Here is a 20,937-nt window from a genome sequence, read left to right as displayed (position 1 = left end):
TTGTTGTTATTATTATTATTATTATTATTATTATTATATTTGATAGTGACAAATTGCATGTGTCCAAAACAAACAGTAAGCAGTAATTTATATATATATATATATATATATATATATATATATATATATATATATATATATGTATAAATTAAAACAGCTGTCTAATTCTGAAACAGAAATATATTGACCCAGTTTATAACTCTCACTGAAGGTTCATCACTCATAATTACCAGCACACTTTGGCTGTGGCATTTGCTATAAAGGAGATCAATGAAAATGGGCTTTTACCTAACATTAGCCTTGGTTTCCATATCGCTACTGACTATCCTGTGGAAAGTACAACTTATCATTTAGCAATGGAATTTCTATCTACCAAAGATAAATTTATACCCAATTACAAATGTAATGACGAGACCAACACAGTAGCTGTCATTGGAGGACCCCGTATTATCACCTGTGTCAACATGGCAATCACTCTGTGCAGCTACAAATTTCCCCAGGTGAGACACAAAAAATGGATCAATTTGAGTTCACCAGCTGTTTATTACATTCAAAACTTTTGTCATTCAAATGAAATATTTGAGCAAGACTGGTAATTCATAAGGCCATCCCTTTTTGACTGGTGAGTAAAATTGAATATGTCATGTAAAACTAATTTTTGAGCACTCTATTTTTGTATCCCACTCAAATCCAGAGATTAGATTAAATAAACACTCATGCCTTGTTTTTTTATTTTGTAAGAGATCTTTCATTCCAATGTTCTTCTGACTTTCTCCATATAGATCACATATGGATCAGCTCCACTGATGAATATTGAAACAGCAATGTTTGTCAAATCAATGTTCCCAGATGAGACCCACCAATTTAATGCAATACTGCACTTATTGCTGCATTTTGGATGGACCTGGGCTGGGTTAGTTTCTCGATATGAGGAAGACAGAGAGAGGTTCATTCAAAACAGACTTTCCATGTTTTCAGAGCTAGGAATCTGCTTTGACTTTATAGAATGTCTTCCACAAATGATGTATGGTAATGCAGCCGCTGAAATGATAGAAAATGCAGATAAAGTATACAAAATAATTATGAAGAGTACAGCCATTGCAATCATTTTAAGTGCTGAAATTACAGGCACGATGACTTTGAGAATAATGATCTATCTTTGCAACTATGATAATATTCCAAAGGAGAGAAAAGCCAAAGTTTGGATCATGACAGCCCAGATGGAATTCACCTCCATTCGGATGCAAAGACAGTTGCCTATTGATTTCCTTCATGGTGCTCTTTCCTTTGCAATTCACTCAAAGAAGCTGACCGACTTTCAACAATTTATGGAAAAGAGAAACCCAAATGTAGAAAAAGATGATGGGTTTATTAGGGATTTCTGGAAAGATGCATTTGAATGCTCATTCTCCAGTGATATTACAGATGGGAATGCTGAAAGGATCTGCACTGGAGAAGAGAAGCTGGAGACTCTTCCTAATTCTGTCTTTGAGACAACAATGAATGGACACAGTTACAGCATCTACAATGCAATCTATGCTGTGGCACATGCTCTGAAATACATGCGCTCTTCCAAACTCAAAGGGGGTCGAATAATGGATGAGAGGAGATGGAAGCTCTTCCTCCAGTCACCCTGGCAAGTAATGTTGGCTAATACAAAATTTGGGGAAATCATCAAGTATCAGAATAGGAAATGTTGTTGATTTTTTTTTTGCTTTCTTATGTTTTGTTTTTAACAATTATAATGCTTTACAGCATAAAAATCTAATGCTTAAACATAGAAACAGTTATAAATATACAAACTTTATTTTATGTCTAAAGTAGCATGTACGGGATCTTCTTCAATCCATTATATTTGACAATTTTAAATGTAGAATGGTAGCATTATAATTCCTCGTCAGCTTAATTTTGGAGATACTAAGATTCAAATGTCCCAAATATGCATTTTCAAAAAGCAGCTGGACTTTGTTTTTCCATGAAGATGTTTCATTTCAGTTCAGAACTCGAAAAGCTTCTTGGGTGAGGAGCCAAACATTTTCACAGAAAAGCCAAAAAAGTCCAGTTTTCTTTGAAAAAGCAATTTGGGACAACCATGACCTGGATGAATGAGAATTTCCAAGACATTTATATTCAAAGGGAATTGTTATTATTATTATTATTGATCATCGCATAGTCAGCCAGATGTTCAGACTGGATTTGGCATTTTTGTCTACCTGTTGAGTCCTTACCAAGGACCTGGGATAGGCAGATGTGAATGTTTGATGTTATTACAGATATCGTTGCAGGATGGAAGCAGTTCCTAGTAAGGCCGCCTTTTGCAATTGACTAATGGCGAATTTGTCAATGCCAATGGTGTTCAAGTGGTGCTCCAGTTGTTTTGGGATTTCACCCAAGGCGCCTATTGATACTACCCTTGCTTGCTTTTGCCACTGTCTTTCTATTTCTATTTGTAGGTCTTTGTATTTTGTTATCTTCTCCATTTCTTTCCCGTCTATTCTGCTGTCTCCAGGCACTGCCACGTCCACTATCCAGACTTTTTTGTCTTTCTTATCGACAACTGTTAAATCCGGGGTGTTATGTTGCAGGTGCTTGTCTGTTTGAATTCTGAAGTCCCAGAACAGTTTAATTTTATCATTTTCTATGACTTTCTCTATTTTATGATCCCACCAGTTCTTGTTTACAGGAAAATGACATTTCTTGCAGATCTTCCAATGCATCGTTGTTGCTACATTGTCATGCTGCTGCTTGTAGTCAGTCTGTGCAATCTTTATTATTATTATTATTATTATTATTATTATTATTATTATTATTATTATTATTATTATTATTATTATTATTATTATTATTATTATTATTTAAATGACAAAAAATAGAAATAGTGTTACTTTCAATGAATAACAAAGTTGTCAATGAATCAAGTGAAGAACATTTCAAGTTTGTTTGTTTATTTATTTATTTTCAAAGCTAACACCTGGACTTACCTCTGGATGGAAGTAAAAGCCATTTTGTCTTAGATTTATCTATCTCAGAGAATTCTAGGTTGCCTACACCTTTTTTTACAATCCTGTAATCTCTGAATTTGGGGTAGAGTCAGGCAACTGAATGGAGCTGAGCATTTACTGGCCAAGATGCCATTCCTGGCACCACATGGAGTTTGCAGCAGATATTTTCTCTTTGCACCCTGATTGAGAAACATCTGTCACTGCCGAGAATTGAACTCTGAATCTTCACCACTAGGCCACCAGGCTGGTCTCAATCTTGCCTACATGATATGGCAGTACACTGAAATCCCCACTTCTGAAATATATTTCTTTACCAGTTTGAAATTGTTGTAGACAATTTCTTTAACCCTAGAGCAAATTGAAACAAATCAAGATTTTCCCATTCCCTTCAAAGATTCCCGATAACTTTCTGTGTCTTTTTTTCTTTCTCTTCTTCATTTAGCTTCACCATTTTTTGCAACAAGTCTCCTTTAACAACAGTGCTGGAGAACAGGTTTCTTTTGGCCCCAATGGTGAATTAGAAACTGGATTTGATATTTTCAATTGGGTCACATTTCCAAACAAGTCCTTTCTGAGAGTCCAACTTGGGAAGATCGATTCCATGGCTCCCCCAGACAAGCTCCTTACCATTTCTAAAAAAGAAGCCATTTGGCCTCTCATATTTAACCAGGTGAGTCTCATTTTTTCCTGTTTCTGAAATTATCAGGCACTGATCCATTGAAGTAAATTATTAAATAACCACAACTACAGCAACACTAAGAATAAGCAAACCTTTAGCCATATGCTATTGATCACAGGTAGTCCTTGACTTACAGCAGTTCATTTAGTAACAGGTCACAGTTACAACATTGAAAAAAAATGAGGTATGATCATTTTTCACATTTACAATCATTACAGCATACCCATGGCCATGTGATCAAAATTCAGATGCCTGGCAACTGACTCATATTTATGACAGTTGCAGTGTCCCAGAGTCATGTGATCACCTTTTGTGAGTCATGGGGAAACCACATTCACTCAACAACTGCAGTGATTCACTTAACAACTGTGGTGAGAAAAGTCGTAAAATGGAACAAAGCTCACTTAATTGTCTCACTTAGCAACAGAAATTTTGGGCTCAGTTGTGGCTGTAAGTCAAGGACTACCTGTATTATTATTTATTTATGAAACCTGTATACAGCCCATCTTTAGATGGCTTGTAATCATAAAAACAAGATGAAGCATTAAAACAATAAATATTGACAATAAAATTGATTTCAGATTGAAAGGATGAGAAGGAAGGGAGCAAGATTCACATGGGGAGGAGGTGGGATCTTATCTTAGTCCAGAATGATACAGCCGCTTTGAAACTCCAGGCCAGTTCTCAGAATGAGATCTTCAGGCCCTTTGGATTGCCCAAAAGATGAGTGGGTATTTTTTCTTTTGACAGGAACACAAGCTAGTAAAGTCAAAGAGGTGTGCATGCATCTCTGTGTGGGTCCTTAGTCCTTCTTGAGTTTGGTTGTTCTCTTGCAGACATTTCATTACCCAAACTAGGTAACATCATCATTGTGGTATCAAGTTGAGAGAGCACCAAAGACCCCTCATTTTAACCCAGAGCTATGAATATTCTCCTTTACTGGGATCAGAGAAATGACTTAAGATTATATATCCAAAATATTTCTTTTGTTCCAATGCTAAGCTACTTTAGTACACAGGATATATTTTTAGAATATTTTAGAGATATACTTACTTTATTTATTTATTATAAATAAATAAATAAATAAATAAATAAATAAATAAATAAATAAATAAATAAATAAATAATAAATTTAAATATATGGCGGGATAGAGGGAATGCCCTGAGTCCCGCCACTTGTCCGTTATTATTTTTAGTGTTATTTATAACTTATTTTTCGGACGAGATTTTATGGGGTATATTTTGGGGATCGAAAGCCCAATCAAAGCTATGCCAGGCCGGCCGCATGGAATAGATGGGTTTTCAAGGCTCGGCGGAAGAGGCGCAGGTCTGTAGTTGTACGTAGGTCGGGGGGTAGGTCATTCCAGAGGGCAGGAGCTGCCACAGAGAAGGCTCTCTCCCTGGGGGTCACCAGCCGGCATTGACTGGCCGACGGCACCCTAAGGAGGCCCTCTCTGTGGGAGCGGACTGGTCGAAGGGAAATATTTGGTAGGAGGCGGTCTTGCAAATACCTAGGTCCATTGCCATGGAGTGCTTTAAAAGTTGTTACTAACACCTTGAAGCGCACCCAGAAGGCCACCGGCAGCCAGTGCAGCTCACGCAGGAGAGGTGTTACATAGGAGTATCTAGAAGCCCCCAAAATCCCCCGCGCGGCCGCATTCTGAACTAGCTGGAGCCTCCAGGTGCACCTCAAGGGGAGCCCCATGTAGAGAGCATTGCAATAGTCCAGGCGGGGAACAACGAGGGCTTGAGTGACTGTGCGTAGGGCATCCCGATCCAGAAAGGGGCGCAACTGGCGTATCAGGTGAGCCTGATGAAAAGCCCCCCTGGCCACGGCCGTCACATGATCGTCTAAAGACAGCTGAGCATCCAGGAGGATGCCCAGGTCGCGGGCCCTCTCCGCGGGAGCTAATGACTTGCCCCCAATAGCCAGAGATGGAGCCAACTGGCTATGACGTGACGCCGGAAACCACAGCCACTCGGTCTTGGATGGGTTGAGTCGAAGCCTGTTCCTCCCCATCTAGACTCGCACGGCCTCCAGGCACTGGGACATCACTTCCGCGGCATCATTGGGGTGGTCCGGGATGGAGATGTACAGCTGGGTGTTATCTGCGTACTGATGAAACTCCACCCCGAAACCACGGATGATCTCACCCAGTGGCTTCATATAAATGTTGAACAGGAGAGGTGAGAGGACCCACCCCTGTGGTACCCCACAAGTGAGGCGCCTCGAGGTCGACCTCTGCTCCCCTGCCAACACAAATTGCGACCGGTCCGAGAGGTAGGAGGAGAACCACCGTAAAATGGTGCCCCCCAACCCCAACCCCCCTAACCGGTGCAACAAGATACCATGGTCGATGGTATCAAAAGCCGCTGAGAGGTCTAGCAGGACCAGGATAGAGGAAAGCCCTCTATCCCAAGCCCTCCAGAGATCATCAACCAATGCGACCAATGCCATTTCCGTGCTGTGCCCAGGCCGGAAGCCGGACTGGCACGAGTCTAGATAGACAGTTTCTTCCAGGTGCTGAGGGAGCTGTCATGCCACCACACTCTCAACAACCTTCGCAAGAAAGAGAAGGTTGGAGACAGGACAGTAGTTGGCCAAAACAGCCGGGTCCAGGGTGGGCTTCTTGAGGAGGGGCCTCACCACCGCCTCTTTCAAGGCGGCTGACAAGAACCCCTCACTCAAAGAAGCATTGACAATTCCCTGGAGCCAGCCTCGTGTAACCTCCCGGGAGGCCAGTACCAGCCAGGAGGGGCACGGGTCCAGTAGACATGTGGTGGTGTTCAGCCATCCCAGCATCCTGTCCATGTCCTCGGGAGTCACAGGATCAAACTCTTCCCACAAAGTGGACTCAAGACCTGCCTCCATTGGCCCGCCTGAACTAGTCCAATCGGAGGCTAACCCGGCCCGGATCCGATCAATTTTGTCATGCAGGTAACACCCAAATTCCTTTGCCCGACCCTGCAAAGGGACGTCCCGGACCCTCTGATGAAGGAGGGAGCGGGACACCCTAAACAGGGCGGCAGATCGGTTACCTGCAGACACGATAAGAGCGGAGAAATAGTTTCGTTTCACCACTCTTATTGCCACTAGGTAAGTCCTTAAATGGGACTTTACCAGTTTCCGATCGGATTCGAAGCAGGTGGCCCTCCAATTACCCTCTAGGCATCTCTTCCGACGCTTCATCACCCTCAGGTCCTCGGAGAACCAAGGAGCCAAGGTAGACCGGCATCGGGTGAGGGGCCGCAAAGGCACGACCCGGTCCAGGGCCCCCATGGCCGCACCATTCCAGGCGGCCACCAGGTCCTCAGTTGAGCCCCGGGTCAAGGTCTCGGGTATTGGCCCAAACTCTGTCTGGAACCTCTCAGGGTCCATCAGGTGCCTGGGGCGGAACCATTTTGTCACTTCTGGTTCCGCCTCCCCGCGGTGGGGCATAGCGGTAAGAAAGGCCAGCCGAAGGAGAGAGTGATCTGACCATGACAGTGGCTCAGCGACTATTTCCCCTAAACCACGATCACTCAACCACTGGCCGGAGGCAAAAACTAAGTCCAGTGTGTGTCCTCCGGTGTGGGTAGGGACATCAACTAATTGGGTCATGTCCATGGCCGTCATGGGGCCTCCCGAGCCACCTCAGATGCTTCACCTACCGATGGCAGATTGAAATCCCCCATGACTAACAGTCTGGGGGTCTCAATCACCATCTCGGCTATCACACTGAGAAGCTCGGGTAGGGCTGCTGATACATAGCAGGGAGCCAGGTATACAATCAGCACGCCCTGCTGCCTCCCATGACCCCACTTCACACCTACGGATTCACAACCGGCAGTCTGCGACACAGTGGTCTCTCTTGGGTCCAGGCCTTCCTTAATAATAACCGCCACCCCCCCACCCCGACCCTGGGCTCTCGGCTGGTGAAATCCATGGTATGATAAATAGAATGGTTTTTTTTAGAAAAGGGAATATACAAATTTCATGATTTCGAGACTTCAGAATAAATCATTTAATGACCTCCTCTAGTTGGTGAAGAAGTTATAACTTCAAGAGATGGTTAAGTTAAATACATTCATTACAGAAAATACAATATCTACAGTTATACCTGACTGGAAACCTCTGATATGTTTTTCATGAAAGAAGAAAAATGCAATTATAGTCTGTAATTTCAATGATTGGAAAAAAAAAAGGATAATCCTAGAGTGAGAGATAATTTTGTAATAATTCTTGTATTGCTGAAAAAATAAATTGGGAGCTTCTTTCTATTTTTATCAAATATTTGCACTTTTATTTGTTCCATCATTCCTTTTTTCTTTCTTTTTTATATTCTGCGTTAGTTTGTTAGTTTCTATATTACATTTAATTTTTTTTAATAAAATGCCCCCCCCCCCCCAAAAAAAAAGATAAAATAGGGAAATTTTGTTGGAGACTTTATCGGTCCATCTTGCTATCTAGCTAGTTATGCTAATCCAGGTAGAATAATATCATCGCATGCAATCAAGAGTTTAAATGGCTTTCTTCAACTCATTAAAATAGTCTGGAGAAACTCTGTTTTTGAAATATATTTCAAATATTTATTTATTTATCTTCATTTTATTTTATTTATTACATTTGTTTGCCACCCATGTCACCACAATCTTTGGGTAGTTTAGAACATTAAAATGAAATCATACATATATCCAGGGCTTTTTTGTCATAGAACATCCAGAACGGAGTTCCAGAACCCTTTTTGGATGGAACCTTGTAGAATAGGCAAGGCGTGTTGTATGACACCTTCTTTTTTTTTTTTTTTTTTTTTCAAAAAAAGCAGTGCATATATCTATAAATATATAAAATCATATCAAATACATAGAATATATATGAAAATATATTCAAATATATGATTCAAAAGCAAATATTTTTTCCCTGGAGATTATATCTATTTGTCATATTTGTCATATCTATCTATCTATCTATCTATCTATCTATCTATCTATCTATCTATCTATCTATCTATCCAAATGAGATTGCACACTACCTATAAAAGTCATTAAAAGGGAGGAGGATGCATATTTTTTTTCCCTAAAAATAAATTATAAACTAAACGGTGAGGGATGAAATATGATAGAAAAATTATTTCATATCTGTTTCTACATTTGTAAGGCAGAATTTTACATGGAAAATATGCATATTATTTGCCTTATAATTTTGTTATGCATATTAAAAATAATATGCATAACATTATTTTACATGTTATGCATATTATTTGCCCTATAATTTTGCTGTGTTAAAGTATTTATCCTTTTTATAGAACTCTTTTTATTCTACTGGCAAAAGTCCATAATAAGGGTATTTGATTTGATTTGATTTGACACAAACCAAAAAATGGGATCTCAAGCAGAGCATACTCTGAGGGATCCAGAATTAAAGATTTTCCCACATCAGCTTCTGGTGCCTTGTCCCAAACTGATTTTAGAATACAGGGAAAGATCCATTGATGAATGTAATATACATGAAATGAGAAGCAGTTGAAGATACAATGGGGAGTTCACATAAGGAAGAAAACTGGAAAATTCAATACCAATTTTTGAATTAGATATGACGAGTTTGTGTGTATATAATTGATGAAAAGAACCCCCCGAAAAAAAAATAAATTATTTGTGTGGATATTCTGATTTTATTTCTGAATAGACATTACCTCTTTCCATCTGTAACAAGGAGTGTCCTCTTGGCCACAGCAAGATAAAAGTGGAAGGAAAATTATCCTGCTGCTATGATTGTAAACCATGTCCAGAAGGAAAGATAGCTGACCAATTGGGTAAGCAAATGAATATATTAAATGTATCCATGATATAATAAAAATAAACGGGGGCTGAATTTTAAATAAATGTTATGGTAATTGAAAATTTTGAGCTTCACATCATATTGAAAGATTATAAACATTTTTTTTTTCAGAAATCTTTCTTCTTACGTTTGGAAGTCAAGGGAATTTTGCAAGGGTATCTTTTTCCATGGTTTTTAAGTGTTTTCACCACCTATTCTACCCAAGTTATTGATTTATTGATTTTTTATATTTTATTTTGTTTCATCATGAAAGGTAAAATACAAAACAGATAGTTGATATCGTAAGGATTTCTTATTAGTACTTATATTAGGGCACAATTGAAAGATATGTAAATACAATGTTGAAGATTGAAAGATGGTTTATCAAAAAATTTACAGATGTTATACGCACAGTTTGTTATACTCTGTCCTGTTGAAGAATATATTTTAAGTTTCTGTTTTTCTTTCTGTAACATAAGGTAATACTAATAGGACTGTTGAAGCTAGGGAAGTTGAATCATGTCCATTTTTGTTTTTAAAATGTACATTTAATAAAATTTGTAATAAAAAAAGATTTTCCCATCTATTACTTTGCCCAATGACATTTAGGGATTTAATGTTGATAGCCAGCAACTTCAAATGTGTATGGTAAGCCACTAGGATCACTAGTACAGCTCATGCAGAAGTAGTAGGACTAAGTGAGATAAGTGCATGGGCCACTGCATTGCAGACCTGTTATGGATTTGAAATGGTCTTCAAAGGCAGCACCGTATAAAGGGATTCCATAATCAAATGAGGAGAACAGTAAATCTACAGAGTGCTGTAAAATCAGGGCATACTGACAATGAAATTAAGATGCTTCAAAACAATAATGTTTCTATGAATGGTCTCTTTTTCAGACTTAGACGACTGTTTCCCATGTCCAGAGGATCAATATCCAAACAAGGATAAGGATGGTTGCCTTCCAAAAAGTATAACTTTTTTAACATACCAAGAACCTTTGGGGACTTCTTTGTCAGTGATTGCAGTCTCCTTTTCTATCATCTCAGCTGTGGTGCTGTGGATCTTCATTAAATATCAGGACACACCTATCGTTAAAGCCAATAACAGGAATCTCACCTATAGCCTTCTCATTGCTCTCCTTCTCTCTTTCCTTTGCACTTTGCTCTTCATTGGACAACCTGACCAAGTCAAATGTCTCTTGCGACAAACTGCCTTTGGCATCATCTTCTCTGTAGCTCTTTCTTGCATATTGGGGAAAACAATTATAGTGGTCCTTGCTTTCATGGCCACCAAACCCAGCTCCAAAGTTAAGAAATGGGTTGGAAAAAAGATGGCCACTACTATTATCTTAACTTGCTTCCTGGCTCAATTTAACATCTGTATAGTGTGGCTGGCAATTTCTCCTCCCTTCCCAGATTCTGACATGCACTCCATGGCTGAAGAAATTGTTCTGCAATGTAATGAAGGCTCAACCACCATGTTTTATACAGTCCTTTCCTTTTTGGGGTTCTTGACTACTGCCAGCTTCACGGTGGCTTTCCTAGCTAGGAATCTACCTGACAGCTTTAATGAAACAAAGTTTATCACTTTCAGCATGTTGGTCTTTTGCAGTGTTTGGGTGTCATTTGTTCCAACCTATCTGAGCACCAAGGGAAAATATATGGTGGCTGTAGAGATCTTCTCCATTTTGGCTTCAGCGGCTGGATTACTGGGTTGCATCTTTTCCCCCAAATGCTATATCCTTCTTCTGAGACCTGATCTGAACCAAAAGAAGCAACTAATGAAAAAATGAAACTGATTTTAATCACAAAATCCTTTGAATAAAGCCAAATTGCTCACTTTTAGCGTATATATTTTTCCCAGTTTGAGATTCTGCATTATTCTTTTATTTTCATTTCCATATGATGTATAAAAAAATTTGCTGAGAAATTTATTTAACAACCTAGAGAACCTATCTGCATTTTTTCTTTAAAATGTTAAATAATTATTCTGAGCCCTAATTAGAATAGTAAGGGATAACTAATCAAGAAGATATTAAAATATTTTAGTGATATAATGTGCCTTAATGTAAAAAAAAATGATTTATATCCTGAAGCCTATGAGCTTGAAAATATCCCCGCCAAAAAGAAAGAAAATGCCTACTTTGTATCACTCATTACACTAAAATCATCCCTGGTACATGTGAAGCCAAACATTTGTCAACTTTCTGGGTGTTTCAAGATGCTGTTAATCTAAGGGATAACATGAATGCCTAATTTGCCACTTCAAGGTCTCCAATATTCCCCTTAATCATTTTTAAGGTACAGAAAAATTCAAATTAACATCCCTTTCCACAATTCTGAAAGTCTGAGAGTCACTTTGGTGTAGCAGGCAAGGTGCTAGTTCAGAAACAAGGTGACTGAGAGTTCTTGTCTTTCATTAGTCATGAAAACCTAAGTATGTTGATTTGAAACCTGGGGAGAGGTGTTTGATCTTAATGATGTTCAAGATCTTCTTCTCAGCCTCCCTGAGAAAGTAGTCTTATTCATGATAACTACTGTCCTACCATTGGTGACTTCTTTACTTGACGTCACTATTATTCTTGAGCCTTGGATAACATATAATTCTTCCCTACTGATATTAATGCACAAAGGGCGCATTGATTATTTTGGCTTTAGCTGGATGGTGAAGGCAATAATTGTAGACATCCAATTCCTTGTTGCATTCATCTGGGTATTTCATCGTTATAGTCAGCCATTCAGTCACATCTGACCCTTGGCTCCTCTATGTATCAGCTTCCTCAATAAATAAATGAACAACAATAATTTTTTGATTCATTTGTTCAACCTGGTTTTCTTTATTTATTTTTAAAACTGTTCTACGTGGAGAACAGATCACACTTTACTTATTGATTTATGCAGAAATATTGAAAACTAAAATGGGTTCACAAAAATTTAAGTGTCAATGTATATTTCAGAGTGAGGTAAAGCAAGGGTCGTAATACACATGGCCTCATCAATCTACAACCAGAATAGTCATAGCTGGTGTGCCATATGTGGTACCACAAATGTTCTCATGATTGCTGCAGGATCTTGAGAACCAGAGATAGAAGAATGAATATTTTGTTAGCTGAAGAAGCATAAGTCCACCCTAACAGGCTCAACCTCCATTCTAACGCCCATTTCCAATTGAGCAGATTTTCTACCTTCTCTGAAGATGTCCTTCTAGAGCTTTCCATTCTTCCGTGTATTTGCATTCTTTCTTTTCCCCTCTAATGGTGTTTATTTTCTTTTGTGTTTATGAACTCTTATTCCCCTATTTTCTACTTCATCTCTTAGTTCCAAAGGGCAGCAATGTCTATTAGGATATGATCAACCTGTTTCCTTCTGATATTTTTCAAATTGTGTGGTACCACAAATGTTCACCTGACTACTGTAGCATCTTCAGAAGTGGAGATAGCAGAAGGAATATTCCCAAAATGCCCATCAGTTAATTGAGGAAGCATAGGTCCACCAGAACAAGCTCAACCCCCATTCCAAAGCCCCATTTCCAATTGACTCTATTTTCCAGATTCCCAGATGATAATGTTGTTCCAGAGCTTGAATAAATATTACAGTATTCAAGGTACATTCTGCTATTTATTTGTTTGTTTGTTTTCACTATTTTACACTTCCCATCTCCTTCAGAGAGGAGCTCTGGGCAATATACAATTTAATCAATTATTAAAGCATTAAAAACAGACTAATGTAAGACTTTCTTTAAAAAAATAAAAATATTAAGCATTGAACCAAGTATTAAGTAGTACGCAAAATTGGTGAGCAAAATGAGCACAACAGGTGTATTTCCATTCTTTTCCCCCCTCTATTGGTATTTTATTTTATTTTTATGAAGTCTTACTTCCCTACTTTTGAGTTCACATCTTACTTCCAAAGATATATCACATAGCAGCAATTTCTATTGAGATATGATTTGATTTGATATGAACAAAAAAATGGGACCTCAAGCAGAGCACACTCTAAGGGATCCAGAGTTAGCTTCTGCTACATTGCCCCAAACTGATTTTAGAATACAGGGAATGAACAATTGATTAATGTAATAGGTATGAAATAAGAAGCAGTTGAAGATATAATGGGGAGTTTACATCTGGAAGAAAAGTGGACAATGCAAGACTAATATTTGGATTTGATATGAAGAGTTTGTGTGTACAATTAATGAAAAGAACAATCCCCCCAAATAAATTATTTGTTTGATTTTATTTCTGAATAGACTTTCCATCTGTAACAAGGTGTGTCCTCTTGGCCATAGCAAGATAAATGTGGAAGGAAAATTATCCTGCTGCTATGACTGCAAACCATGTCCAGAAGGGAAGATAGCTGACCATTTGGGTAAGCAAAGGAATATATTAAATGTATCCATTATATAATAAATATACACATGGGCTGAATTTTTAATAAATATTATTGAAAATCTTGAAAAACAATCAATTTATCGACGGATTGACTCTGAGATTTATACAGTTGCCTATCTCATATAATAAGCCTAAAAGGCTTCCCACAATCTTTAAAAATAGAAATATTAATTTAAAAACTGACTCTTGTTACCAGCTGCCAGACAAATCATCCTCCTGAGTCAGCCCCCACCCTAGTCCAACACTTTGGGGGCACCACAAGATTTTTCCAGTCTGCTACGAGAATAAAGGTTTAGGGATACCTCATAATTCAGGTTGGAGAGTATTGGAAAAGTCTGGACACTACAGCCCAGATATAAATCTGGACTCCCAGATATTTTTTTAAAAAAGATCTAGAGCAGGGGTGTCAAACTCACAACATCACATGACGTGTCGTGATGTATCGTGACTTTTTTTCCATTGCTGGCAATGGGGTGGGTGCAGTTTCAGCATGACGCATATGGCCCTTGGGCTGGCAGTTTGACACTCCTGTAGAGCATGCCCACCTATAGGACTTATTGAGAAAGACAGATACCATTGAAGAGAGCTGGTCTCACCTATAACTTTCCATAATAACATCCAGAGATTTAATGTTGATGACCAGCAACTTCAATTGTGTATGGTAAGCCACTAGGACCCAGCATAGCTCATGCAAGAGTAGTAGAACTAGGTGAGTTAAGTGCATGGGCTACTGCATTGCAGATCACTTATGGATTTGAAATAGTCTTCAAGGGCAGCACCATATAAAGAGATTCCATAATCAAACTGGGAGCTCAGTAAGTCTACAGAATATTATAAAATGAGGGCATACTAAAAATGAAATGAAGATGCTTTAAAACAATAATGTTTCTATGAATGGTCTCTTTTTCAGACTTAGATGACTGTTTCCCATGTCCAGAGGATCAATATCCAAACAAGGATAAGGATGGTTGCCTTCCAAAAAGTATAGTTTACTTAACTTATCAAGAACCTTTGGGGATTTCTTTGGCAGTGATCGCAGTCTCCTTTTCTGTCATCTCAGCTGTGGTGCTGTAGATCTTCATTAAATATCAGGACACATCTATTATTAAAGATAATAACAGGAACCTCACCTATAGCCTTCTCATTTCTCTCCTCCTGTCTTTCCATTGCATTTTGCTCTTCATTGGGCAACCTAACCAAGTCAAATGTCTCTTGTGATAAACTGTTTTTGGCATCATCTTTTTCAATTAATGAAAAAATGAAACTGATTTTAACACTAGATCTTTTGAATAATACTGAATTTGTTACTTTTAGCATATAGATTCCCCCCCAGCTTGAGATTCTGCATTCTTCCCTCTATTGTCATATCAGTGTGACATACAAACCAACTGCACTGAGAAGTTCATTTAACCACCTAAATAACTGCTCTGCATCTTTTCTTTGAAATGTTAAATTATTTTTATGAGCCCTAATCAGAAGATTAAGGAATAGCTAATCAAGAAGTTGTTAAAAAATATTTTAGTGATATTTGCATTAAGGTAAAAATGAATGGATTTAAATCCTGAAGCCCATGGGTTTCACAACATCCCTGCCAAAAAGAAAGAAAATGATTTATTTTATATCACTAAAAAGCATCCCTGGTACATATGAACCCAAACATTTGTCAACTTTCTGGGTGTTTCAAGATGCCGTTAATAATAATAATAATAAAAAACCTAAGGGATAATATAAGTGCCTTTTTTGCCACTTAAAGGTCTCCTAATATTCCCCTTAATCATTTTAAGGTACAGAAAAATTTAAATTAACATCCCTTTCCACATTTCTAAAATTCTGAGAGCCACTTTGCTGTAGCAGAGGAGGTTCTAGGCCAGAAACAAGGGCACTCAGTGTCCTTGTTCTCCGTTAGTCATAAAAGCCTAGGAGATATGTGGTTCTGGAACTTGTGGAGAGGTGTTTGAAGTTGATGATGTTGAAGATCTTCTCAGCCGCCCTGAGAAAGTAGTCTTATTCATGAAGACTACTGTCCCACCATTGGTGATTTCTTCAATTTTGATGTCACTATTATTCCTGAGCCTTGGATCACATCTAATTCTGCCCTACAGAGATTAGTGCATAAAAGGAGAATTGATAATGCTTGGTGGGTGATAAGGTTTAGCTTGGTGGTTAAGGCAATAATTGTAGACATCCAATTCCTTGTTGCATTCATCTGTATCCATGTGTATCCATGCTTGTGATCATCATAGTCAGCTATTCAGTCATTTTCTGACCTTTAGCCACTTTATGGATCAGCACTCCTCAATAAATAAATGAACAAGAATAAAATTTTGGCTCATTATTCAACTGTGTTCTCTTTATCTATTTTTAGGATATGTGTGGAGAAGAGATCAATGAAATAAATAATTAAATACGTCTTCATAACTTTTGATTTTACCCAAGTGTTTGTAAATTCACAGTTACATATAAAGTCCCACGGTTCTTAATATCATGCGATTACTCACTCCATTTCGTTCCCTTCATTATGTGTACCACAGGAATTAGACGATGACCTTATTAATATCGACCGTACGGTACACACCATGGTGTTTAGTTTTCCTGAATGCTGCAGGATCTTGAGAAGTGGAGATAGCAGAAGGAACATTCCAAAAATGCCCTTCTTTTAGTTGAGAAAGCATAAGTCCATCAGAACAGGCTCAACCTCATTCCAAAACCCCATTTCCAATTGACTCTATTTTCTACATTTCTGAATAATGTCCTTCTAGAGCTTGAATAAATATTATAGTATTCAAGATAGATTATCTATTTATTTCTAAAATAATCAAGAATGGCAGCAAGGACTGTGATGTGGAGGCTATGGTACCTCTTGGCACTAACGATCTGTACCAAAAAGATGTACTCTCTGTGCAGAACGATTTCCAGAGCTTGGGGAAGGAACTTAGCAGAATAGACTGTAGGATTACTTTCTCAGAGGTTTTATTATCACATTTACAACCATTACAGCATACCCATGGCCATGTGATCAAAATTCAGATGCCTGGCAACTAACTCATATTTATGACAGTTGCAGTGTCCCAGAGTCATGTGATCACCTTTTGTGAGTCATGGGGAAACCATATTCACTCAACAACTGCAGTGATTCACTTAACAACTGTGGTGGGAAAAGTCGTAAAATGGAACAAACTGTCTCACTTAGCAACAGAAATTTTGAGCTCAGTTGTGGCTGTAAGTCAAGGACTACCTGTATTATTATTTATTTATTAAACCTGTACACTGCCCATCTTTAGATGGCTTGTAATCATAAAAACAAGATGAAGCATTAAAACAATAAATATTGACAATAAAATTGATTTCAGATTGAAAGGATGAGAAGGAAGGGAGCAAGATTCACATGGGGAGGAGGTGGGATCTTATTTTAGTCCAGAATGATACATCCACTTTAAATCTCCAGGTCAGTTCTCAGAATGAGGTCTTCAGGTCCTTTGGATTGCCCAAAAGATGAGTGGGTATTTTTTCTTTTGACACGAACACAAGCTAGTAAAGTCAAAGAAGTGTGCATGCATCTCTGTGTGGGTCCTTAGTCCTTCTTGAGTTTGGTTGTTCTCTTGCAGACATTTCATTACCCAAACTAGGTAACATAATCATTGTGGTTTCAAGTTCAGAGAGCACTAAAGACCCCTCATTTTAACCCAGAACTATGAATATTCTCCTTTACTGGGATCAGAGAAATGACTTAAGATTATATATCCAAAATATTTCTTTTGTTCTAGTGCTATACTACTTTAGTACACAGGATGTATTTCTAGAATATTTTAGAGGTATATTAACTTTATGATAAATAGAATGATTTCTTTAGAAAAGGGAATATACAAATTTCATGATTTCGAGACTTCAGAATAAATCATTTAATGACCTCCTCTGGTTGGTGAAGAAGTTGGAATTTCAAGAGATGGTTAAGTTACATACATTCATTACAGAAAATACAATATCTACAGTTATACCTGACTGGAAACCTCTGATATGTTTTTCATGAAAGAAGAAAAATGCAATTATAGTCTGTAATTTCAATGATTGGGGAAAAAATGGATAATCCTAGAGTGAGAGATAATTTTGTAATAATTCTTATATTGCTGAAAAAATAAATTAGGAGCTTCTTCCTATTTTTATCATATTTTTTCACTTTTATTTTTTTCCTCATTCCTCATTCCTTTTTTCTTCTTCTTTATATTCTGTATTACTTTGTTAGTTTCTATATTACATTTAAAACTTTGAATAAAATGCCCCCCCCCCCAAAAAAAGATAAAATAGGAAAATTTTGCTGGAGACTTTATTATCCATCTTGCTATCTAGCTAGTTATGCTAATCCAGGTAGAATAATATCATCGCATGCAATCAAGAATTTAAATGGCTTTCTTCAACTCATTAAAATAGTCTGGAGAAACTCTCTTTTTGAAATATAAAATGTATTCTAATATACGAGGGAAATTTGGAAATAAACCTCCATATGGTTTTCAATGACAGACGCTTGCAGATACAGAATCTTTATTATACATGTTAGAAAGCTAACACATTACATTATTTTTTGACATAATTACCATTCAAACTGAGGCACTTGTCATAACGTCATCCAAGATTGAAATTCCTTAGTAGTCGCTTGGCACCAAATCTGGGCTATGGGGGTGTGTGATCAGAAACATCCCAACAGGGCTGCTTCAAAAGTTCTTGGGTGCATCTAGTGGCGTGTGGGTGAGCATTATCATGAACCAACACCACACCAGAAGTCACCATGCCCCGATGCTTGTTATGCGTGTCAGAACCCATATTTTAAAGGGCCTTTTCTTTTCCTTCTAAACCCGAATTGCATTCTCTTCTCTCCCTGGGTTCTACCATTCTCCTGGAGGGGAGGGGGGAAGCACTTGAGGTTATTGCCTTGTTTTTCCTCTATCGCTACAATGTAACACTTTGCTGTTTCTGCTTTCTTTCCTCTTGTGAACTTTCTCTCCCCTGTTATCAGCTAGGAGGAGAGAAAAGGAAGAGGAGAATGGAATGTACCTCCAGCAACTGCTTTATCTCCGTGTTCGCAAGGGAAGATGCAAAGAGGCCACCTAAACATCGCTGCAGCCCGGAGACAGTTATCTCCTTTTTCCCACAACGAACTTAACACCTTGGGGTTGGCCTGTTTGAATTGACCGGATGAACTATGGGGTGGGATTATGCTAGGGATACTTTTTACCTATCGATCTGGTGGGAAACCCTCAGATCCCGTCTATTATGCCTACTATCAGCTTCTCCAAATAAAAGCTCCTTTTGGAAAAAACCACTTCCACAAGTTCTACTTTCTTGGGATGAGGTATTGAAGTGGGCCCTGACATTAGACAGGATCTGCAGTAATAGTCAGCCCGGAAGGAAAGCCCTTATTGGGGGACTTCGCAAGACCATGTCAGACAATGGAGCAGGGAAGGAAGAATCCACTGCAACGGGGGAGCCCCCCCTGCCAGGCGGAACCCTGCAAGCTATCCAGGTCTGAGTCTTCCTACTCATCAGAAGAAGAGGTAGTGGAGGTGCACAGCCACAAACCTCAGTGGTAGATGGGTGTTGGGAAGAAGGATGACTAGGAGAAAAAAGCAAGAAAGGTAACACTCTGATGAGGCAGCCACCAACCAGGCTAGAAGGAGGAGATGGAAAGGTCCCTCCACCTCAGCGAGGATGAAGAAGACCACCCAGGGCATTCGAGCTGGTTGCTGGTGCAGGCGATTGGCATGATAAAAATAGCTCTAGACCAGTGGTGGCAAACCTATGGAACGTGTGCCAGAGGCGGCATGCAGAGCCCTCTCTGTAGGCACATGCCACCGCCCCAGCACACGTGGTCTCTAAATGTTCGCCATCACTGGTCTAAGCCCAGCCAGTCCAGAACCGCCATCAGGGAGGTGCCCCCTCCCTCCACAGCAGTGCAGCTACGCCTCGTCCCTCTACCTGGACTGGGAGATGCCATCTCACAGTGAGCGCTGCTCTTCCTGAGCTGTCTGGTGAAAATTCTGAGACTATTTTCCCATCACGGTGAGCAGAGGAACCGGGAGCATCACGCCTGATGGGACACCCACTTTCTCCATTCAGGGGGAGCCAGCTCCACCAACATGGCCTTGGTAACAAACCACAGTGGGCCCTGAGAATGCAGGGTTCAAAACGGTGCTGGAACTTCTTGGGGAGAACCACCCAAGCACAGTGGGGGTTGCCCTGCTTTAAGTGCATGGTCTAAATCTCATCTCCTCCACCAATGTCAAGCCGATGTAGCCCCCCTTCTACAAATGCCATCCTTTCTGTGCCCCCTCGGTCAGAAAGTGTCAGCCCTTTTTAGACTTTTATTTTTATAATCTTTTCAATTTAACTTCTTTTTTGTAAGTAAAAACCCATCACAACAGGTGTATTTCCGTTCTTTTTTCCCTCTAATGGTATTTTAATTTATGTTCTGTTATGAACTCTTCACCCTATTTTCGACTTCACGTCTTTCAAGATTCATCACTGTGCAGCAGTGTCTATTGAGATATGTCAAACATGTTTCCTTCTGATATTTTTCAAACTACTGCTGCAAAGAATGTTACTGATTACTCTAACTAAGAATAGTTATTGTCCCTTCTTCTCCAAATCTTAAGGGAATTCCAGCAGACATGGTAAAAACTATAACAACAGATTAAAACATTGCATTCTATTAATATCTGCTTCGAAAATCAGAAGTGCATGTAGGGGGGGGGGGAAGAAGGACTTGCATTTCATCTGCGACTCTTTATTTTCTTAACTTTAGATAAAATTCATTATCTTAACGTTAGATAATACTAAGGAATGGTCAGCTTTTCAGTTGAATGGTAACATAGGAGCTATTGTTTGATGTCTACAATGATTATATATTATAGTGAATTGGTTATATTCAGAACATTGGTTTTACTTTTTTTTCCAAGTGTGATGTGCATTTCTCCTCCCTGCACCTGCAAACTTAGTAGTCCTCTCCCAATTGTCCACAAATATTATCAGTCAGGAGATTTAATCATTGCTGCTATTATTTATCAGGTTTTCTTTCTTA

General features: G+C 38.9%; 1 protein-coding gene across 1 annotated transcript; it reads left to right on the top strand.

Moving 5' to 3' along the window:
• Window positions 1-839: 839 nt before the first annotated feature.
• LOC114923470 (vomeronasal type-2 receptor 26-like) lies at window positions 840-11,273 on the top strand. The gene is made up of 4 exons (XM_029286495.1): window positions 840-1,640; window positions 3,445-3,672; window positions 9,347-9,473; window positions 10,378-11,273. Exons 1-4 carry the CDS (start codon window positions 840-842, stop codon window positions 11,271-11,273), a joined length of 2,052 nt encoding a protein of 683 aa, XP_029142328.1.
• Window positions 11,274-20,937: the final 9,664 nt, after the last annotated feature.

This window comes from Protobothrops mucrosquamatus, unplaced genomic scaffold (assembly GCF_001527695.2).
Source record: "Protobothrops mucrosquamatus isolate PMUCROS unplaced genomic scaffold, P.Mucros_1.0 scaffold3882, whole genome shotgun sequence".
Classification (NCBI taxonomy): Eukaryota; Metazoa; Chordata; class Lepidosauria; order Squamata; family Viperidae; genus Protobothrops; species Protobothrops mucrosquamatus.
This window is presented reverse-complemented; position numbering and strand designations above follow the sequence as displayed.

Excerpts from the sequence above, each read along its gene's own strand:
- LOC114923470 (XM_029286495.1), top strand. The coding sequence starts at position 840 with ATGTTCCCAGATGAGACCCACCAATTTAATGCAATACTGCACTTATTG. Across the intron at positions 1,641-3,444 it reads TCCTCCAGTCACCCTGGCAA|CTTCACCATTTTTTGCAACA; the intron begins GTAATGTTGGCT and ends TTCTTCATTTAG. Across the intron at positions 3,673-9,346 it reads GGCCTCTCATATTTAACCAG|ACATTACCTCTTTCCATCTG; the intron begins GTGAGTCTCATT and ends ATTTCTGAATAG.